Source organism: Aotus nancymaae, unplaced genomic scaffold (genome assembly GCF_030222135.1).
Source record: "Aotus nancymaae isolate 86718 unplaced genomic scaffold, 86718_ANA_hifiasm-v0.15.2.pri h1tg000036l, whole genome shotgun sequence".
In the NCBI taxonomy this organism is placed as follows: Eukaryota; Metazoa; Chordata; class Mammalia; order Primates; family Aotidae; genus Aotus; species Aotus nancymaae.
In genome coordinates, this window is record NW_026988450.1 from 79,158,933 (window position 1) to 79,180,016 (window position 21,084).

At 39.6% G+C, this 21,084-nt stretch overlaps 1 protein-coding gene across 2 annotated transcripts in view; it reads right to left on the minus strand.

Moving 5' to 3' along the window:
* The window catches only part of ADCY8 (adenylate cyclase 8), a 250,218-nt gene that overhangs the window by 95,617 nt on the left and 133,517 nt on the right, over positions 1–21,084 (minus strand). For both annotated transcript variants that reach the window (XM_021666890.2, XM_021666891.2), the window contains exon 8: positions 3,208–3,405. In XM_021666890.2, coding sequence (XP_021522565.1) covers positions 3,208–3,405 — 198 coding nt within the window. The remainder of the gene's footprint in view (positions 1–3,207; positions 3,406–21,084) is intronic.

A 21,084-nucleotide genomic window follows, 5' to 3' on the forward strand; every position in this document is an offset into this window, starting at 1 on the left:
CAAACTGACCAGGGAATGTCTGAATAATATTTATATATATTTCAATGGAGCTTCATTCATTTTAGTGTTTGAACATTTCATTGTTCTCGAATTCACTCATAAAGGTGGAAAGGGTTCCCTTATTAATGTGTCTTCTTATTGTTCAAACAGAATAAAGCCCTTTCCCACAAAGACTGCAAGGGAACAATTATTTCCATTTCTGTTTTTCCATTCAGAAAACATACTTTTATGATCCAGACTTGTACCCAAGGAGGAGGGTAGGGAAGTGGGAAGAGAAGAAGCTTTAGAATCATAAATATTATATGTATTTTTAAAATTCTAATATATATGTTCTTAATAAATTGCACAATTTTCCTTAAAATGTGCACCTTAACATCTCTAAAATCAGCATGCATCTTATTATCAGGGGAATCTTAAAATCTTGAGTTCTTTCAAGGGAGGTTTGCAATTGCTTCTGTTAGCCACCAGGTGGCAATATCAACCCAGGATCATTTTCTCTGCTTGAGAATTTTTTTTTTTTTTTGGTCCACATTCGGAATGTGAATTTCTGGAGAAGTCTGCAGCAAATCTATGCAGATTCCATTTTAGAGTTTAAATTCTTGGGGAGCTTCTTTCATTTAATCAATACAAGCATATAGGCATGTGAGTTTCCTCATTGCCTTTGTTTAAGGGTGATGTCTCACCTGTCCCCCTGCCCCCACATCCTTACCCTAGCGGTGTAAGCCCAGCTCGTGTGTGTGTGTGTGTGTGTGTGTGTGTGTGTGTGTGTGTGGGTGTGTGTGTTTCCTCTTAGAAACCCATATTGAGGGTTTTTTTCTTTCTGAGTGCTGCATAGAAAATAGAGCATCTTGCAGTTGATGACACCTTTACGGTAGCTGGATTTTGAGATCTAAGATCTCTACTTAACCTCTTGGAGGATAAGTTTTCTCTTTAGTAAGTGAAATAGTAAACTGATGTATATAACAGCAAGCACAGAGAAAATGCATCTTAATACTATTTTCTGATTCTGGAATCCTATGTATTTGAAAGTCTTGTTTTAATTTCGTTATAGCTCTAGAACCCTTTTCTACTTAACCTCTCCTGTAAGCTCCCTCTCTGTGCCTCCCACCACATCCAAAGTTCAACAAAAGGAAAATGAAGACAGCGCAGGATTGTCGTCTTCTTCTTCATAGGAAACCCTGGGAAATCAAGTCCTGGGGACTCCTGGCAGAGGCAGCGTGGTAAACAGACAAGAGCAGTGACTATGACATCACCGTGGGCTCAGATTTCAGTCCCTCTCTGACAGTTTGACTTTGGAAAAGCTTCATAATAATTTCTCCATGTCTCCTTTCATCAAGTATAAAATGAGGCTCATAATAACATCTACTTTATATCACTGTTGTCAGTCGATTTATGCAGACAGCTTAGAAATAGTGCCTGGTACTTACTAAATATCCAATGAATACTTATGATATATTCTCTGTTCAGCAGTAACACAGTCCCTAGAGATAGTCTCAGAGCAGGAGTCAATGAAAAATATCTCTGTGCCAGGAGAGGAGTGAGTGTTTTCTGATGTGTCCTGTTGCCATCACCACTGGGGGACCCATGCAATGCATAGCACAGGCCGCCTTAGACTGTCTATGGGCAAGCCCTATGTTTGTTCAGGGTGCTGTCCTCCTGGAAGAATTTTCCCTAGACACAGAAATCAACCTCAGGCACTCTGTGCCTCCCTTAGGTCCATTTCTGCTCCAATACCAGATGGCTACAGATGAGATGTGAATGCTATTAAATAAAACACACTAGAAACTATAGTACGCAGGGGTTAGATTATTAGAGAAGCAAGTATATCTTTAGCAAAAATAGATAAAAGCATTTTGTATAGCTCTGGACACAGGTATTTACCCAAGCTAATTGAGAAGATTCTTCGTAAAGCCATCTGCTCTTCATCCTAGCTTCTTCAATGCAGTAACCAGGAAAGAAAATGTATTTAATTTGGTCCTTAAGCCCTTAATTATATGACGAATTAGAGAAGTGTGTCTGCTACTTTTTTTGTGGGGGGTCGAGTGAGGCAAAATATTTCTTTGCCTTTTGTTAGTACATTGACACAATCCATTTCAAATTGGGAACTGCAGGTGAAGGTATTAATTTTGGAGTCTGCAATCTTTAGGTAGTTATCAAAGAAACTCATTGGGAATGGTGTATGTGCACAGAATTGTGAATTCTCTAAACCAAGGAAAGCAAATCTCCCAGGCAGCTGAACAAACTCTCAAAAAAATTGCTCACTGGAGCTTTACAGAGTATTGAATCAAACTCCTGAAATTTGCTTGTAGATTCCCTGCTGTTCCTGCCAGAGGCTCCTGCAGATGCCAGGCACCCCTTGTGCTCAGTCAAGGAAGGTCTGTCAGCTTCCATCAGTGCAAAGGAGCAATCCAGTTAAGCAGGGTCAGCACCCCGTCTTCCCACTCCCCTCTCCAGTTCAAAGCTGAGGTGGGGGATGGAAATGGAAAAAGTCGCCATTAATATGGTGATAGTTGCCATCTTTGAACACTTTACCTAATCAAGATATTGTCTTGGAGACTTTCATATTAGCCATGAGGTAGGCGCATTCATTATCCTCATTGTACAGAGAGGAACTCATGCTCAGAGAGGTTACTTTACTTAACAAAGGTCACATAGCAAGAAAGTAGCAGAGGTGGAATTCAAATTTGACTCCGAATCCACAACCCATCTTCTTCCTACTATGCCTAGGTCAGGGGACTCCGAGGCAGCAGACAACTGGAAAATGGGGGAATAGATGTCTAAAATCTAAGAAAGACAGTGTTTATCACTGATGCTTACATCAAGTTATTGGGTGTCCTCATTTATTACATTAAAATGGTTGCAGCTGATGTGACTTCATCTAAAAGCAAAGGTAAGTGGCTGTTAATGCTACTTGACTTAATAATCTCAGAGTGGAAGAAACTCTTTTGATGCGTACTGAGTTAAAGGAGTCTTTGTTCTTTTAGTCCTCCTTTCCTTAAAGAGCAAGCTGATGTTCTCTTAATCTAACCAGCATCTCCTTTCATGGCTTTCAGTCTACTCATGATTTTCAAGGAGAAAAATTAAAGACAGTACCAAAGCAGACAAACAAAGAAACCAAAACCACAGCCCCTGGGCTCTCTCTCTAGTCCCGTGAACATTTACAACAATTTACTCAGAAAAAGAGCCGCTGTGGAGACCCAGCTCTACCTTATGCTCCAGGCTGGAGTCTTTAAACATCAGTGAGAATGGCTTGATATGCTCTCTTCTCAATTTATCGCCACTCCGCAAGTCGATGGTATGTTCTATTCTCTTGTTAATTTCCTCAGGCCCAGACTGGACATGCAAAGCTTGTGCAAGATGGTTTGGAAGCAGATTTATTGAATTTCTTGTTAGGGCAGCCAGAGTCTAGGGGGAAAGCACATGCAAACACAATAAACCTGCTAGTCCCCTTTAGATCAAAAAGAAATGCAATGTTTTTAGATCATGTTGCATTGCAAACAGTAATAGCATTCCATGCAGTTGTATTCAGTGAAACCTACAGAAGTTGATCTGATAGCATTTGGTGCAGAGAAGTACAACCTGGCAAAATATCCCTTTTCTCTATGTAGGCACACTGAATTCCTTTGGTTGAGGTATTTGGAGAGTTGTTGGCTTAGAAATGTTAATCAAGACCCTTTCTCTAGCCAGGCACAACCTGGGTATGAGAGAAAGAGAACCAAAAAAAAAAACAGAAAGTAAATATATGTTAAAAGTCCACAAAAATGATCATCTCCAACTGAGTAGATTCCACATTTTCGTGTGACCTTTCATTTAATGGTGGTTTAGAGACTTGGGGTTTTATGGCTTGCATTTTTTTTTTTTTTTTTTTAGCATTGCTCATAGAAAGACAGCCAAATGTGCCAGAATCTGCTCCTCAAACTTGATAAAGATTGTTAAATTTTAATAAGTTGCTAATATGTCCCTCCCCCAGCATTATCAATATATAGGCCATTATATATCTATATCTTCATATAGATATATGTGTGTAACTTCTTTTAGGTAAAAAATGCAAGCAAGTTGCAGTCTCCCACCATTTCACAGGGTTACACAGCACGAGACGGGGAAAGGCGTAACCATGGCTAGTCACTGGATGTGGATACATGGATGCAGAAACTGTATTGGCTTCTGAAGAGACACCAGGTTTGGCAGGGAGACCTTTCCTCCTGGTGATTCAGTAGCTGTAATAAGATTAACTGGCTAGACCTAGCCAAATGCAGTGTTCTCTCACAGCACCAATTTAAGGCAGCTTCTTAGACCAAAAAAAAAAAAAAAAAGATGTGAGTTGAACCTAGACCTGAAAGGATACAGGGACAAGGAAGCCCAGCCCATCCTTCCAAGAAATTTTCTTGAGGGAAAGTAGAGGATGCCACACATATGTAGAGTGAGTAAGGAAGTGAAAATTCTCTGCCTCTATACACACTCACTGCATTTGCTTTTCTCTGCCAGCCTCTCAGCTTAGCTATGTTTAGAACACAGGCTGGATGAAGATAAGATTATAGAGTCATCAAATGGCAGCCTGTGAGAGGTGACATAGGACCCTGCAGATCCTGTTGCCAAACCTTCAGATACTGATGGGCCTCAGAAAGTCTTGCTCATTTGCTACCAAGTCAGAGCTGCTGACTCCAGGACCACAGCTGGAGTCATGAGCTTTGACCTCTGGAAGCCATCCAGCCCACCCCATAAGGAGTCTCCTTATGGTGTTGTTGAGCCCTTCATTTTAACCTTCATGAAGATATTCAGTGTAACATAAATTCAAAGTCTAAAGCATTCTATAGCTGGGCTCATGATGGCTAGAATTTACTGAAACAGTCCTAGAATAAAGAATAGAGCTGCATATGCCAACACGAGAAAGCAAAGTATATGCTCTTAGGCCACTGAAGCATGTAATTTCAGCTCTGAGTACCAAGGAGACAACTACAGAGAAAAAAATAGATGTTAGGGGGAGGTATGTTAGGAGAAGGGCTGGAGTAGACCCAAGGAAGCAGGAACCAATGTTCCAGATAATTGAATAGGAGGATACATGTGGAGCCAGAGAATTTAGCCCCTGGAATTAAATGCTATTTAGTGCAGCATCCCAGAGAGCAGAGGAAGCTGAACTGTCAGCCACTTGGTGGATTTCCCATTGATTTCTTGGGCAGAAGTTTTTTTTCACACAGCATGGAAAGTGACAAAACTCCATTTTCTGTCTTGGAGAGGAGATGGAAAGGATGCTCCAGCTGCCCTTGTCTGACCATACATTCTGACTTTGAGGTGCCAGAATGCCTTTGTAAGTGCTTGGAACTGGGATCTAATAGCTGGAGATGACGTCTGCTACAACATCTAGGTGGATTCATAGTTAGGCATCACTCACTGTCTGATATTTTTATTTGTATATGGTTTTCCTTCTTTGAACTAAATTGAGCTTATCCACTCCAGCAGTCCCTTATGCCTTCAGTGACTGTAAGATCTCTGGATTTCACAGAGGAGGGAAGTTTCAAAAACTAGTTTTGGGACTGATTTGTTTAAATTACAGTAGCAGCAGCAGCAGTAGCAACGATAGCTCTTTAATATGACCATTATTTACTAGAAGAAAGGGCATTTTTTCTCCCAACAGGAATGATGTAATCTCAGAATAAAATACAGTCCTTTGCATTGAATACATTTAGTTTAATAAATAACTCTCTACTTTGCCCTTATTTTTCCCATATTGATGTGGACTGGTGAAAATGTTAGGAGGAACCAATACTGGTGTATAGAGGACATTTGGAAATAGGAATAGATATTGCTTCCTGGTTGCCTGTGCTGTATTCATCTGTCCATTCAGAGAAGGATTCTGCTGCCATTGGCCACTTCTGTAGGACAGTGACCAATGAAATCTCCTCCTTTCAAAGCTCCCCTGCTCCTCTCCACGTTCTATTGGCTGTCTATGTGGTCGCTTCAAATGAGAGAGAAATTTAGAGGCATCCTTCTTTCTTTCATCACTGCCACCAAGTTATAGGTAATAGTTGGGAAGGAGCTCCTTTCATCAAAATGTGAATAATGTGGTGAAGAATTCTTTTCTTGCCCATGTAGTTATTTTTATTCATTGCAAGTGTTTTCCTAGTATTTTTTGCAGATAGTCAAATTTCATTGATCTCCTTTCTGATCATTTCCTCTGTTAATTACATATAACAATTACATGTGCTGTTTGGCCAGCAATCTCTTTAGCACCTACCTCATTCCTTAAGGGAATATGTACTTAAGAGAAGACCATCATTAACTCAAGAAGGCAAGCAAATGGAAACTAGAAAGCGATATCAGGAAATCATCTACTTTCATTTAACCCCCAGTACACTGCAAAGCATACATGTCTTTGGGGCAACTATGATTTGGGATTATCTGTGATGCCCCTCTATCTCATTAGTCATTAGTAATGACTACTAAGAAGTCACCTTCAGTGGGATAATGTTACCAGCATCAAAAAGCCACACACTGATATATTCATAGTGATTCATTTGTAATCAGTAGTGGAGACATGTATACCTTGTCTTATTTGTATATTTAGAGTCATACTGGAATGAGCTATTTTTAATAGAATAGGGCTTTCTCTTTTTAAGACTTATGGCACCAGTGTGAGCTAGACTGAGATCATGTTTAAAAATAGGGTAAGCTTCCAAATGTGATTCCAGTATTAAATTGACCTCCAAAATGTTGAGACTGTTCTTTCACATAAATACCTTAAGCAGTTGGCTAAAGAATAGGGAAAACAAAAGGATGAAATGGAAGAAAACAGGAAATGCCATAATACTTAACTATAATATGTATATATAATTGAATACATATATTTGAACATATGTTTCAATGTATGATTGAAGTATACATCATTATATATAATATATATGTATATGTGTGTAGTTAGCTGGGTTTTTGATATTTAGGATGTCAGATTGAAGCAGCAATGTAATAAATAATGTTATCAATGATGGTATAAATAAATAATGCTATTTATTTACTTTAGCTGGTGTTTTAGATATTTGGGAGGTCAGATTGGAGCAGCAGAAATGTCAGAGGTTGCAGCTGAAATGGCCTCTCATGACTGAGTTTTTTCCCAAAAAAACACTAAAGCTTCTAGATTTCTCCCAATGGAGAAGTCTTTAGGTATTTCCATAAATGTTTCCTCCCTCACAGGTACTTGAGACAGATCAAAGTGCAAGTGAGAACCAGAGTTCCTTCTGAACTGAGTTTCCGATGATAGAGTCTTGCTTGACAGTTTGGGCGTTCTGGTGAAAATTATAATGAGAGGGTCAGGTAGCTCTTTGTGAATTGCGTTTGAATGGACTGGGGGAGGTTACAAATACTCTTAAGCTCATCATTTGGTTTATGATCAGAAGATTCTTCTTTAGGACTTGTCTTGTATCTGTGTTCCCAGAGAAACCCTGCTTTTCCTGCAGGTCCTATCACTTCATGGATGGCCATAAAATTTTGTATTTATTAATCAGTTTGTCACAGCAAATAAGTTCTTCCCAGCAAGATTGTAGGCTGAAGGTGTACTGTCTAGAAACATCCAGTTTTGTTGAGTCCCAAAACCATTTTAGGGCTTAGAGATCACATACTCAAATCTCAAAAGACCCTGTAAAGCATCCTTGTAGACACCGTAGATCAGCTTACATAGTTACAGAACTGGAGTGATCTATTTCACTGCTGGATCCTCCTCCTTCTCAGAAATTTGTTTCAAGAAACACAAGAATGATGAGACGCTTCATTACAAAATGGTTCTGTGGATCAATCAGTTTAAAAATGTAGATTAATTATTTATTTACTGACATTTCTCCTGACCTTAATTTTGTCTCTTTTGTTTGTTTCTTTGTCACCAGGGCCTATGACAATGTTTGATACTTTGTAGTCACTTAAATACTTTGTAGCCACAATAAATGTGTTTACTGAATGGAAAATTTCTTTTACCTTCCTATCTCCGTACACTTTACTGAGATAAAGGCACTGGTAGGTTCTGCAGAAATAAGATTTTTAAACTCTGTATCTTCCAAGCTTTTTTGACCACAAATCCCCCTATCTTGAATTGCCTCTATATGTTTCATGGAATGCTGTTTGGGAAACAGTGCCCTAAAGTTCTTAGCTGCTTTTATTCACAATTTCCACACACTAGACCTGTTTCTGATCTCTGAACAAGATCTAGATACGTCTCCCTCCATGTGGCTGCTTTCCAGTGTCCTTAGTTTTCTTCCTCGGCACACTAAATTTATTTCCCCAATTGTTCCATAGGTGACATAATGTCTACATATTGCACAGTTCTTCCTAGTTTGTCCATGCCTTGTGGGCACTACTTCACAGAGTATCAGACCCAGTGCTCATGGGGTCTGACCTTGTGGTGGAGCTTGGACACCTAACATAATCTGACCTATTAAGTAATTACTCACTTTATGAGTTGGAACATGTAGCATCTGGGCATATGTCCTACTGCTGCTTTAAAAACCAATTAAGACATCACCTTTGGAAGCCTACTCTGAGGTTGCAATTGTTCTTATCACAATTACTATGATTCACTGTAATTGCCAAATTATGTGTTTGTTTCTCTAGACTATGATCTCCTTGAGGCCAGACACTGTGTTTTATTTATAAGTGAGTCTCCAGCACCTGGTATATTTGCTAGGTTCTTTTTTTTTTTTTTTTTTGAGACAGAGTCTGCCTCTGTCACCCAGGCTGGAGTGCAGTGGCTCCATCTCAGCTCACTGCCTCCACCTGCTGGGTTCAAGCAATTCTCCTGCCTTAGCCTCCCAAGTAGCTGGGACTACAGGCATGCACCACTGTGCCCGGCTAATTTTTTTTTGTACTAGAGACAGGCTTTCACCATGCTGGCCAGGCTGGTCTCAAACTCCGGACCTTGTGATCCACCTGCCTTGGACTCCAAAAGTGCTGAGATTACAGGCATGAGCCACTGTGCCCGGCATGCTAGGTTCTTAAGAAGTGTATATATGAAATGAAGAAATGAATGAGTGGATGAATGAAAGGTCAAGTGCCTCTCTAAGAAGATTGTCCCGAGGGCAATGTTTCTGGTCTTTTGCTATAAAAGTCCCTTTAGATTTTTTTCTGTTCTCTCCCAAATGGACTTCAAATTTTGGAAAGATTCTCTTTACCAAACTATATTAAATAAGAAGTAGTTTATTTTCCTACGATTTGATCAAATGCTTAGTTTTTGCTCAGCATGAGATAAAAGGCATTACCAATGCAGCTGATGATCCAGCCAAGAGTAAGGCCATTTAAAGGCAGCCTAATGATGCTTGTCAATGTGAGGTTTTTATTATTGTTATTATTACATTCTAAGTTCTGGGTTACATGTGCAGAATGTGCAAGTTTGTTAAACAGGTATACATGTGACCTAAAGCCATAAAAGAAAACCTAGGCAATACTATTCAGGACAATGTGAGGTTTTATTCAGAGTTTTGGAATCCAGAGAATGTCACTTCCATTATTACCTCCCAGTACTGGCTGTTAGAGCACCAGAGACCACAGACTGGCAAGGGGTAACCTTGAGCCTTTTCTGGGACCAGCACCTGGGCTAACTTCAGTTTGTGTGTTTTCCAAGAGCCAGCTGTGGAAGAAGGTTAAGGTCATTAGTGAAAGCACTTTATTCTTTATTAGCTCCCCTACAAGGAAGATGTGGTAGTCTTCGGATTTAGCTATAGTAGTTGAATACTCACAGTATGGGCCAACTCATTGCTGATATGGGAAAAACCCAGAGAGAATGCCAGGCTCAGCAATGTCAAGGCACAGCTGTGCAGCTTCTGTTTCTCACGCTGAGATGTCCTAACCTTTCCCAAAGACTCTGCTTGTTTTCAGTTTCAGGCTGGAATCTGCATTCAGAAGTAGGTAGGGCCAATAGCTTTCCCAGCCTATTCCTGGAGCACGCTTCCATCACCCCTGTGGTAGCCTTTTTCTTTGCCTAACTTGGAAGCCTCTGTACCTCTATTTTAAACTTGCTCCCTGCAGGCTTTGGGTTGTGGAAAAGGCAGAGGTTCCACCTTTCAGTCCTTATGAACTTCCTATGTCCCACAAAACGCAGGAAAAACACTAAGCCTAAGTGAGAGTACCCCAACAGTGCACATTACAGCTATTTTTTCTCTACTGTTTGTTAAAATGCCAATCCAACTGCTAGAAAAGAAGGCTTCTACTTTAAAAGGAATTATTTTGTGCTTTTTAAAAAATTTTTTATAATAATATACAGTTATGTGGTACACGGTGATATGATATACGAATATGTTGCACAATGATTGCATTAATCTAATTAATATATCCATCATCTTAAATACTTATCAATTATTCTTTTTAAGAAAGCTTATATCTTGGGAAAGCTTTAAGGGGATCTAATCTGCAGTGGTTTGCATTGAGGCCTCAGGGAGAATGCTTGTTATGTTTGAAAATGGCACAATTTTCTTCCCTCAAATCTGGAAATGGGGAGATATGAGATGCAATATTTTCCTAGTAAGAAAGTATTAAGTGGTGTTTGAGTAAATGTTGACTTGGAGAGCCCCTGCCAAAATATCCATATGAGGTCTCCAAGACCCTGTCATACAACAAGTTTTCCTTCTTATGGGAGTGGAGGTGCTAGTGAATAAGACCATTTCCCATAAACAAGGTATGTTAGTCAAGATTGTGCAACTTTTCCTGTCTATACTAAGAGAAAATGAAACAGTACACCAAAATGATCCGTTTAATGCTTTTTCTGTTAGAAATCAGGCTTCCTTTTCCTTTTATTTTTTGAGTATTTATGTCACTATAATCTGTTTTCCAAAAAAAGCAAATGAATGTTTAATGAGATCTTATTGTGAGAGGAGGTCTGTGGGACTCTGCTATGGAAAGCGGTTTAAGTAATTTTCAGAATAGTCTCATAGCTTCTGCTCCAGGAAACACTATAACAAGGCTCATAATGTCCATTCTGTTGAAATAATAGCCTAGACATTTCTAATAAGCCTGCTGTAGGATTTCAGCACCCCTCTGTTGTCTGGTTTCCAGTTCCCAATTATGAGTACACAATGTCAGTCTGGGGCTCAGGCCATTTGGGAAATTGTTGCCTCCCATCTTTAGGCAGAGTTGGAAGTTTCTCACTATTGTCTGGATGCTAACTTTGATAGGGATTAAGGGATCTGTGAAGTCCTTTGATTGACTTTTGCTCCTTGGTGCCCTGAAATTTCAGTCTATGATGAAGAGAATAAAACAATGCAGGGAGGAGCCCCTAGCTCTGGCTGATGCCACAGTAGGTATGTATTTATTTGCTACTCATTTGAACCCCATAACCTCACACTTGGCTTTTCAACTAATATTGGTAAACTGGAGCATGAAAGCCGTTTATTCATTTTGGGGTTTAGGTCCCAAGATATTCAAGCACAATACTAGGCTGTCTTCCTGGTGTACTTTGCCTGGCATTAAACACCTCGCCCCTTGCTTCAGTTCAACCTACTGGTGGGTCATGGCTTTAGACATAGATGTACTCTCCTGGTTGTCTTTAGAAGTGATGTGGGCAAGTGGTCAGCTGTGGCTTCTTTCCAGACCCAACCACAATTCCACGTGATTGGGCAGAGCTTTCTGGATAAGAAGACTCAGATCTCACAGACAGAATTACCAATTATGGATTTTGTCCCTTAGACCTGGCCTAAGGACTCCAGCCAGTTTAACTTGGGTCAGGTGGGGTCTGATAATGATTCCCTCCTGCCCGAGAAGGTTGTCTGACTCTATTCTACCAATCTATTAGCTAATTGTAGATGCTTGACTCTGATATTATTCTTTGAGCTCCTCAAAAAGAAGATCCTAATCTCAGTTTTAGAAATGTGATTATGTCTGAGACATTACACACTTGGATCATTTTTTTAAATCAAAAAATGTTGTTAAACTTCTGCAGAATTGGCTGAAACAGAACTTGGCACACTCAGATCCGACCACTTTGACACAATGCGATTTGAGGCAAATTGTCCAATTGAATTTTTAGCTTTTAAAGTATCACATACTTAGTAATGTGTGGAACAGATATGCAAACTCCAGCACTGACTTCATCTCAGGTTTAGGGATGGTGTAAGTGCTGGGATAAGGTATGATCTAGGAATGGAGGCAAGATTTCTGCCAGGATTCCTATGGGACTCATAAGTAGGGGAGAGAGAAGCTGAAACATCAGTGGTTTGTTCATCGGGCCACAGGGTAGGTGTTTATTGAAGTATCTCCTAGCACTGAATTCGCTGGGTTGAAATGTCATTGGCTGTGGTTGGAGAGTTGACCACTATCCCATCATCTGAATGACCTTGGGTTGGCAACCTGGAGAATTTTAGCTCAGAAAATGAATAAACAAACACATACAACATCAAGACCTAAGCTACTCCATTTTCTTGTGAACATCAAAGATGTAGGTTTTTAAAAGTGTCAATGCCATGGGGAAAAGAAGGGGTATGTGTGTATGTGGGGGGGATGTGTGTGTGTGTGTGTGTGTGTGTGCATGTTTATGTGTGTATGTCTTTGTGTGTGTGTTTTCTTAATAGAAATTTTGGGAAAATTGAAATAGAATTATTTAAATTTTTAGCTTTGAAGGTTCAGAAGTAACTTTTAGTTTAGGCAGATGAAAAACTGTTATACCTTGATCAAGTTGCTGGTAAATGGCTCATGTTTTAAATTTATCAGTGTGAGTTTTTTTGAACCTTTATTACACAATTTACTAATTGAATGTAGTTATTAATGTTTTCCTTAATTTAGTTCCAGTGGAGCAACAAATTATTGACCTTCAAGAATCCAGCATCTCCTACTTTTTACCAGTTGTGGCAGGGCAAAACCGGGAAAAGAAGAAACCATCTAGATTAGAGCTAAATTGCTACATCTTTGGGGTTGTGGCTTCTACTTCCTTCTACCCTAACCTTTCCAACACAAGCATTTCTATAAGAATGGTGTAATTTGTTTAGCTTTTCTGGGTTTTTATTATCCCGAGTATTTGCTTCCGGGTTTATTACTAATGAGTGGTCCTATATTTAAGTTTCCCCAAGACATGAAGTCCAGAGTGGGTGATACCGCATACAATGTGTCCAGTCCTTACTATCTCACAGTGTAATGTGATTCTTTAGGGGACTAAAGGTAACATAAAAGTCAAAGAGTGGGAAGAGACACTGTGAAATCTAGTGGTACACAATCTGAAATTCACAACAGTAGTTTGGGGGATCTTTGAGACAGAAGAGGACTTGGCAAAAATTTCCATCAATATTGTATGCTTACTGAAGATAAGCCACTGTAAATATCTTTTGACACAAGATGAAGTAAAAATAAGTATATATATAAGTAACCAGGATGAGGCTGTTTGGGCCAACACAAAAATATCATTTATCTTTTCTCTGGCTAGAAGTCGGTCACCTTAGAGTGGGAAGACCCATTTGTTTGTGTAGAGCAGGAAAACTAGTGGGTCAGGACACATACGAAATCACTTGAAAAATGAGAATATAAATTCACTCACGTCAAATGCAATTTTGCTTGGAAAGAAAAACCTTCCTAGGTATGAACTGCACTGTGTCAAACAATAAAAGTTATCCTTGGTGGCAAAGAGATGAGACCAATCCTGATGTAGCTCAATGAAGACATTTTACACTGAAAAATCTGAGCCCAGTCCTTGGCAAAGAGAACGCCAAGATTGATAAAAAAATAAATGCCGGTTCTTTGTTTTCAAATTGAGGAAATAAGTCAGGGGAAAAGAATTCAGATTGTTGTTTTTTTTCTCTTCCTGCTTATCTTCTCATATTTAAAATATCATACATTTTCACCATCACATATTTAAAGTAGTATACATTTATTGGTTCTTGTTGGTCAGCTCACAGTTGTATGACTCCCCAAACAACTACTCAATATCTTGTAAAAGAAAAGTCCAGTTCATTTGCTTAGAAAAGTTTCAGCAGGTTATCAGCCATGGGAATAACCATGGCTGCATGATATATGCTTGACAACCTAAAAGTACATTTTTCAGATCTGTGTTTCGACATGAGCCTCAATCTTATCTCTACCTTTATCTTTCCTACCTTAGTCTACCCCAGGGACTTCAGAGGAAGGAGAGATGAGTCAACACAAATGGATCAAATTGCCTACTTAATCCATTCAATGTTTTCTGGAAGGCTTCAAATCTACTTGTCTTTTTGAACAGAGTGAAAAAACAGACCCTGCTAATGATTCTCCCTGGCTGAGCTCAGCAGCTATCCTCAGAGTCAGGGCTAAGGACAGCCTGGGGAGTTTTATTGTCAGAAAAAGCCATGTTACCGGAAGAGTGCAGCTTGACTTCAGGGAAATTTCCAAAGCTTTCCATGTTCTTGACCCTAAGTCTGCAGATGTCTTATCTAATAAACATCAAAACTTAATCTGATGTTAAAATGGTTAAAAAAATTACCTGTGGGGAAAAATGTGCCTGTGATTGTCTGCATATTGATATTGGACCTGGACAATCAGATATTCTGTAACTTATCACAGAAGCAGTTACCTATGAAAACACCCCTTTCTAAAAATCAAGATGCAATATTTCAGGTGTTTTTATGGGGAGCCATTTCAAGTCCGAATTCCCTGTAGGGAAAGAGAAGCCTGTGCTTTGGTCTTGAGCAAAGAAACCCAGGTGGAGATGGTAGACTTGCTTTTTCTCTCTTTCTAGGGTCTTGTTCCCTCATTTTTGGCTTAATTCCTGTTTGCTTGTAAATCTCAGCTTAAGGTCTTTCCTGATTAACTCAGGTCAATGTTCCCTCCTTTACTACTCTGTCCTGTAGTAATTATAACAATGTTTGCACTGAGCCTGCTGACCTCTTAGTAACACCACCAAACTAAGCTCCAGAGTACTTGCCCCACCTTCATCTCTCTACCCCCAGAGCCTAGAACTTTACTGACAAAGTAAAAGTTCTACTGTAGTTTCTCAGTAAGCCATTGATAAATGAAGGGATGAATGAACAAATATGCATCTTGATAAGATTGCCTTTCTCAAGTTGAACAATAAAAGTAAAATGAGTTTGAATTTGAAGAGTGCATTTTCTTGCACGCCTTCGTATTCACAAAATAGGGGCCTGCCATTTAGTTTGAATACACCATTTAGGAGCAGAAACAAGAAGGAAAGAAATCAAATCCCCAGGGATCAATATCACTCAATAAGAGAACATAATGATCATGTTGAAAACAGGACCTTGAAAGCAGGCAAAGTGTGATGATGCCTGTAATATTGTTTGGGTGTTTATCTACATAAAATCAAAACTCAGTTATCTGATGCTTAGAGAAAAGGATAAATTTTATTCCCTAGTTAGGTAAGATTTTACCTCAAATACGTTTTTATGTTTTATTTTTAACTTCTGTTGCTGAATTTGGTATTCATGTTTTAAGACAGTTCACCAGGGTAAGCATAGCTGTTATCCTACAGTAAGATAACTGTAAACAGTGGATGTCTCCATGGCTTCCTGGTAAATTATTAATGTAAATTTAATAATTTCATTAATTAATATAAATTTAATAATTTCATTACTTCCTGGTAAATTCTGAAGTGTATGTGGCTCACCAGTATGACCACAGTCTTGCAGCCTATGTCTGAGATAAAGAAATTGAATAGGGCAAGATCAGAGCTGAAAGGAATTGTTGGATCATCCAGTCCAGTTTTGCCATTGTACAAATGAGGACACTGAGCCTTGGAGGGGAGAAGTTGTTGCCCTAGGTCTTTTAATAGCAACTGGAGAAATCTGGCTCAAACTCAGTTCTGCTTGGTTTCCATTCAGGCCCTTCCACTATCATATGTGCCAATTTTGAATCCTGCAGAGATTTACCCAAAGATCACAAGACTCACAGCCTACAGGACTAATCAGTTTACTCTGAGGAGCCTGGGGCTCAGCATTGGGTCCACAAGGGGGTTTTAATCAGGATGGCAATCAACTGAGAATTCTTCCTTTTCTTCTAGAAAATACAGAGAACAGGATCTAAGAAAAGTCCCAGGTGGAATTGGTGGAGATATAATAACCTAAATATATTCTTTTATCATACTTGCCAGCCCAGGCAGCCTCCACTCTCTCACATTTCCTTTTCTTCTGGTCTCAACATTTGCCAACACAGGTGGGACTAAATTGAATGGTTGTTTGTTTTACTGCTAGACATATGTGAGAGGCTGCCTGGTGTTGCCTTTTTTCATGCAAACAATTATCACGCCAGGACACATAGGCAATGAGATCTTTCTTGGTTGGATAGAATTTCCAAAATTTAGCTGGAGTGGAATCTGATCATTTCCTGATGCTTTCATATAAAATTTCGAAATAGCCCTGGTGAGCAAGTGATCCATATATATAAGCGGGTGAATACATGTACACACACATACACACCCCACACATACATACACATATACCACACATATACACACTACACACATACCACATCATACCAACATACACATATACACACATCACACACATATATAACATGCACATATATTACATGCATATCATTCCTATATACACATAACACACGTACATACACATACATATGTACACCACACACACACCACGTGCCTACCACACAGACATATACTTGCACCCAACACACACATATAGCCACACATGGAAAGCCAACACACTTCATTGACTGGAATGTAGATAAATATCCACAAGGTCACCAACACTGACAGGAGTAGAGAGCTTTACACATGTATATACACACCACACACATATACACACTACACATATATACACACCACTTACACATGCCCCACATACACATATACACACATCATACACATACATCACATACATATGCAACATATACATACACATCACACATACATACACATATACACACATGCACCATACCACACACATGTCACACTACATACACATACACACCAAACATACATAATACATACACATTTAAACACTACACACATATACCACATGCATACCACACACATATACATGCACACTACACACATACATATACATAAAACACATCCACACACCACATACATATACACATATCACACACCATACTACAAACATATTCACACACATACCACACAAATACTCACTCACCTTCTGAGACTGACAGATGACCTGAAAACAAGGTGGAAGGTGGACACCCAGCATATATCTTCAGGCCACAAAGAGGGAAGCAGTGTGATCTGATGGAAAGCATGGGGCTTTTGGAGTTAGGCATTTCGGACTCTAATTCCATCTCTGTTATTTACCTGCTACGTGTCCTTTAGGGAATTAGGGAATTAATTCTTTCTGAATCTCGATTTTCCCATTTGTGATGTAGGCAGATTACACTTACTCTGTAAGGCTGGTGTGAGAATTAAGTGAAAACAATGTGCACACCACTCCCAAAATGCTACCTGTCCCAGAGCTCTCTACTCTTGTCAGTGTTGGTGACCTTGTGGATATTTATCTATGTTCCAGGCAATGAAGTGTATTTGCTTTCCATTTGTTACATGGAGATAGACATTCCATCTGTTTATAATCCTCCTGGGAAACATGTTAATTTCAAGATAGCCAAAATGCCCCAAATCAGTCTATTGTGTAGAAATGACAAAATTATACAGTGGAGGTACCAGTCGTGTACTTTTCCCCATGCGAGTCTTTTAAAAGGCCTAGGGGAGTAACAGAAACATGCCTGGATTCTCAGGCTGTAATAAATGTGAAAGGGATGGATGGGATGAAGATGATTCCACAATGTACGGAAACAAATCCCAGGCTCTGAAAAGGGACCTTGCTTCTAAAAGAGTGGCCTCAGTTCTCTTGGCATATCACTTGTCATAAAAATCCAGTTAAAATGATTAATATCCTTCACACAATATATTTTATAGCTACATAAAAACCTTTGGTATCTTCTTGAAAATCTGAAGTCTAAGATGTTTTTTTTTTCTGCTAAGTCTACTCTTACCCCGACAGTCCATTCTTCACAGACAGCCAAAGTGATCCCTTAAAAATCGAATTTAGATCATATCACTGCCCCACTTATAATCTTTCTATCGCTTCCCTTGTAATAAAATACATCAACAAGGGTTGCAGGATGGAGGTCCCAGCCCCTTCGGCTCCACCTGTTATCCCTTTTCCCCTGCTCATTATGCTCTAGCCACTTGTGCCTTTTTGCTGTTGTAACACACTAAACTCTTCTCTACTTTAGGATGCTCTTTTCCTGCTTATTTGCATGCAGGGTCCTCTTAGCACTCAGTAAATCTTTAGAGAGGCTTTCTCTGACAATCCCTTCTGTATTCTGTATGCTCCCTGGTCATATCTATTTCCTTCATTACACTTATATGTTTTGATTGTCTGCAATCCTCACTTCTTTGAAATGTAAGCTCCTGGGCCGGGTGCAGTGGCTAACACCTGTAATCCCAGCACTTTGGGAGTCCGAGGCAGGTGGATCATTTGAAGTCAGGAGTTCGTGACTTAGCCTGGCTAACATGGTGAAACCGCATCTCTACTAAAAGTACAAAAATTAGCCAGGGGCGGTGGGGTATGCCTGTAATCTCAGCTACTCAGGAGACTGAGGCGGGAGAATCGCTTGAACCCAGGAGGCTGAGGGTGCAGTGAGCCGAGATCACACCATGCACTCCACCATGCACCATGACAGAGTGAAACTCTGTCAAAAAAAAAAAGAAAGAAAGAAAGAAAGAAAAAGAAATATAAGCTCCTGGAGGACAGAGATTTATTACTGGATCCTCAGTATTTAGCACACTTGAGTATCTGTTATTTAACAGAATGAACAAGAGCTCAGACCCAGACATAGATTTTACCTAGAGCATGCAGCAGAAAAGGAAAATTATAATCTTTATGATAAGGATCCTGTTCTTATCTTCCTTTCATTTCCAATGTTGTTTTTACACTGAGAGATTCAATGTCCATATTAATAACTCATTTAACAATCTAGCCTTGAACTTCACGGATAGTCTCCCCTAGGTGTGAAATTTTTCACGTTTGGTCTACTTCAACCATCTGCTTCTACTTTTTATATCTTAAGTTCCAATAGTCCACCTGTGATCATAAACTTCTTGCCTTCCAGTTTTCTTACTTTCATTTCACCTGGAAACTCAAGGCATGAGGAGTCTCACTAGGAGCTGAGTCAGGGTTCGGGAAACTAAGCCATCAAATTAAGAGGCAGAGCATCTGCACCTGTCAGAGGGCAGAGATTAAAAAGGTGTGGGTGCTCAGGATGTCCAAGAGCAACACTTAGATACCAGAGCGGGGCCAAATCAGTAACTTTAACCCAAATGGATACAGATTTAGGGGCAGAGAAGACACAGAATCAAAACCAAGGGCGTGTGGTCAGGCAGACACAAACTAGAAGAGTCACATAAGGGGCCAGAGATAATTATTAGTGATTTTCATTGCTCCTGCAAGCCATTTACAAACTACGGAAATGGGTAGAGGGAAAAGAACAGGGATGGAATTGGAGATCTTGGAAACCCAGAGCCACCTCTTACCAATTATGATGACCTGGCTTCTGACTCTACCATCTTGCCAGATCTGCCTCTTGCCTGTGATGTCCTTCAATCCAATTCCAATAGGAAGTTTTCAGTCTTCATCTTCCTGGGCCTCTTGTTTCCATTTGACTTTGCTGATGGCCCCTTCCTTCTCAAAATGCCATACTCTCTAGGCTTCCCTGCCACCACATCCTCTAGTTCTCTCTGACCACTTTGACTGCTTCTTCTCTGTCAAGCACTACTGACTCTCTTTCACCTTCCAATCAGTGTTCCTCAAGATCTGCTTGTGCCTTCTTGTTACTTAATTTTACAGATTCTCAACAGTGATATCTTTCACTGCCATGTCTTCTACTAACACCAAAATTCTGGTGACTATTAAAATCAAATCCACATCTCTTGCACAGTTCTTTATGCCCAAGGTTCACAAATGTGTGATCACTCTCCCTGGATTTTTCCTAGGCATCTCAAGCTCAACACATCCCAAAGAGAATTCCTGGTCTTCCCCGCACAAGCATTTGTTTCCAGTACTATATCAGTACTGCTTATTTCAGCTGCGAGTGCTATCATCCGCTCAGGCACCCAAGCAAACAATCTGGAATTCAAACTTGACTGGTTCCTTTCCCTCACTACCCATATCTATCATTTAATTCACTCATTCAACAAACTTTCATCAAGCCCTGTGATTTACCAGGTATTGTTCTAATTGTGGGCTAAATTGTGGTAAGTAAAACGGATGTAATTTCTATCTTCATTAAGAATATAAACTACTGGCTGACTTTGTCTCTAAAGTGATTTTTCACCATCCCTCCTTTTTTTTTTTTAACTAGCAGTAGTTGGCATGTGATAGATGCTCAATTAATCCTTATTGAATGAATGAATACATGAGGATGTAACTATCTGAACATCTGCTGTCTGCATAGCCCAGAATATGACACAGCAATCTGATGCCATTAAAAATATTTCTAAGCACACATTATGAATCAATAGCAGCCAAAACATCTGGCCAATTTAGCTGGAATACCCCCAGTGAAGCATTAGTATACTTTATCTGTGTTATGCAAACACTCAGATGGTTGGGGCTTCCGTGGAATTGACTGGGTGTTTTGGCACAGCATAGGCTCAGCCAGACCACTCTTGATCTCTTCCAGGGACAAATTATGTCTCTGAATTGCACATATGGCTCACTGACTTCTAGAGTTAAGCATAAGTACAAACACTGAATACTTGTGACTGTTTTAATTGGCTCAGTAATTTCCAAAATATTATTAGTGGCACATGGTTATTCATGAATATCAGCACACATTCACTGGCTCTTTAGTCTGAAGACAACAAAATGAATTCAGATTATTCATGCTGAAGACGGCGCAGATGGGTTACATCCAGGCAAAACTTGGGCATCATAAAAAATGTATGGTTAAACAAGAATATCAATCTCTAGATAATAATGACATCTTTTATAATAAGTATTTGGTGACATCAGGAAATATCTTTAGGAAATCAGCAAATAAATATTTCAAGCATTCCTATATGATTTAACCAGATCAATCAACTATGGAATAAAACCAAGCACCTCCACCTCTCTTCTTGGCTCTCAATTATTGGCAGCAAGTTCAGGTACCATTGAGATTAGA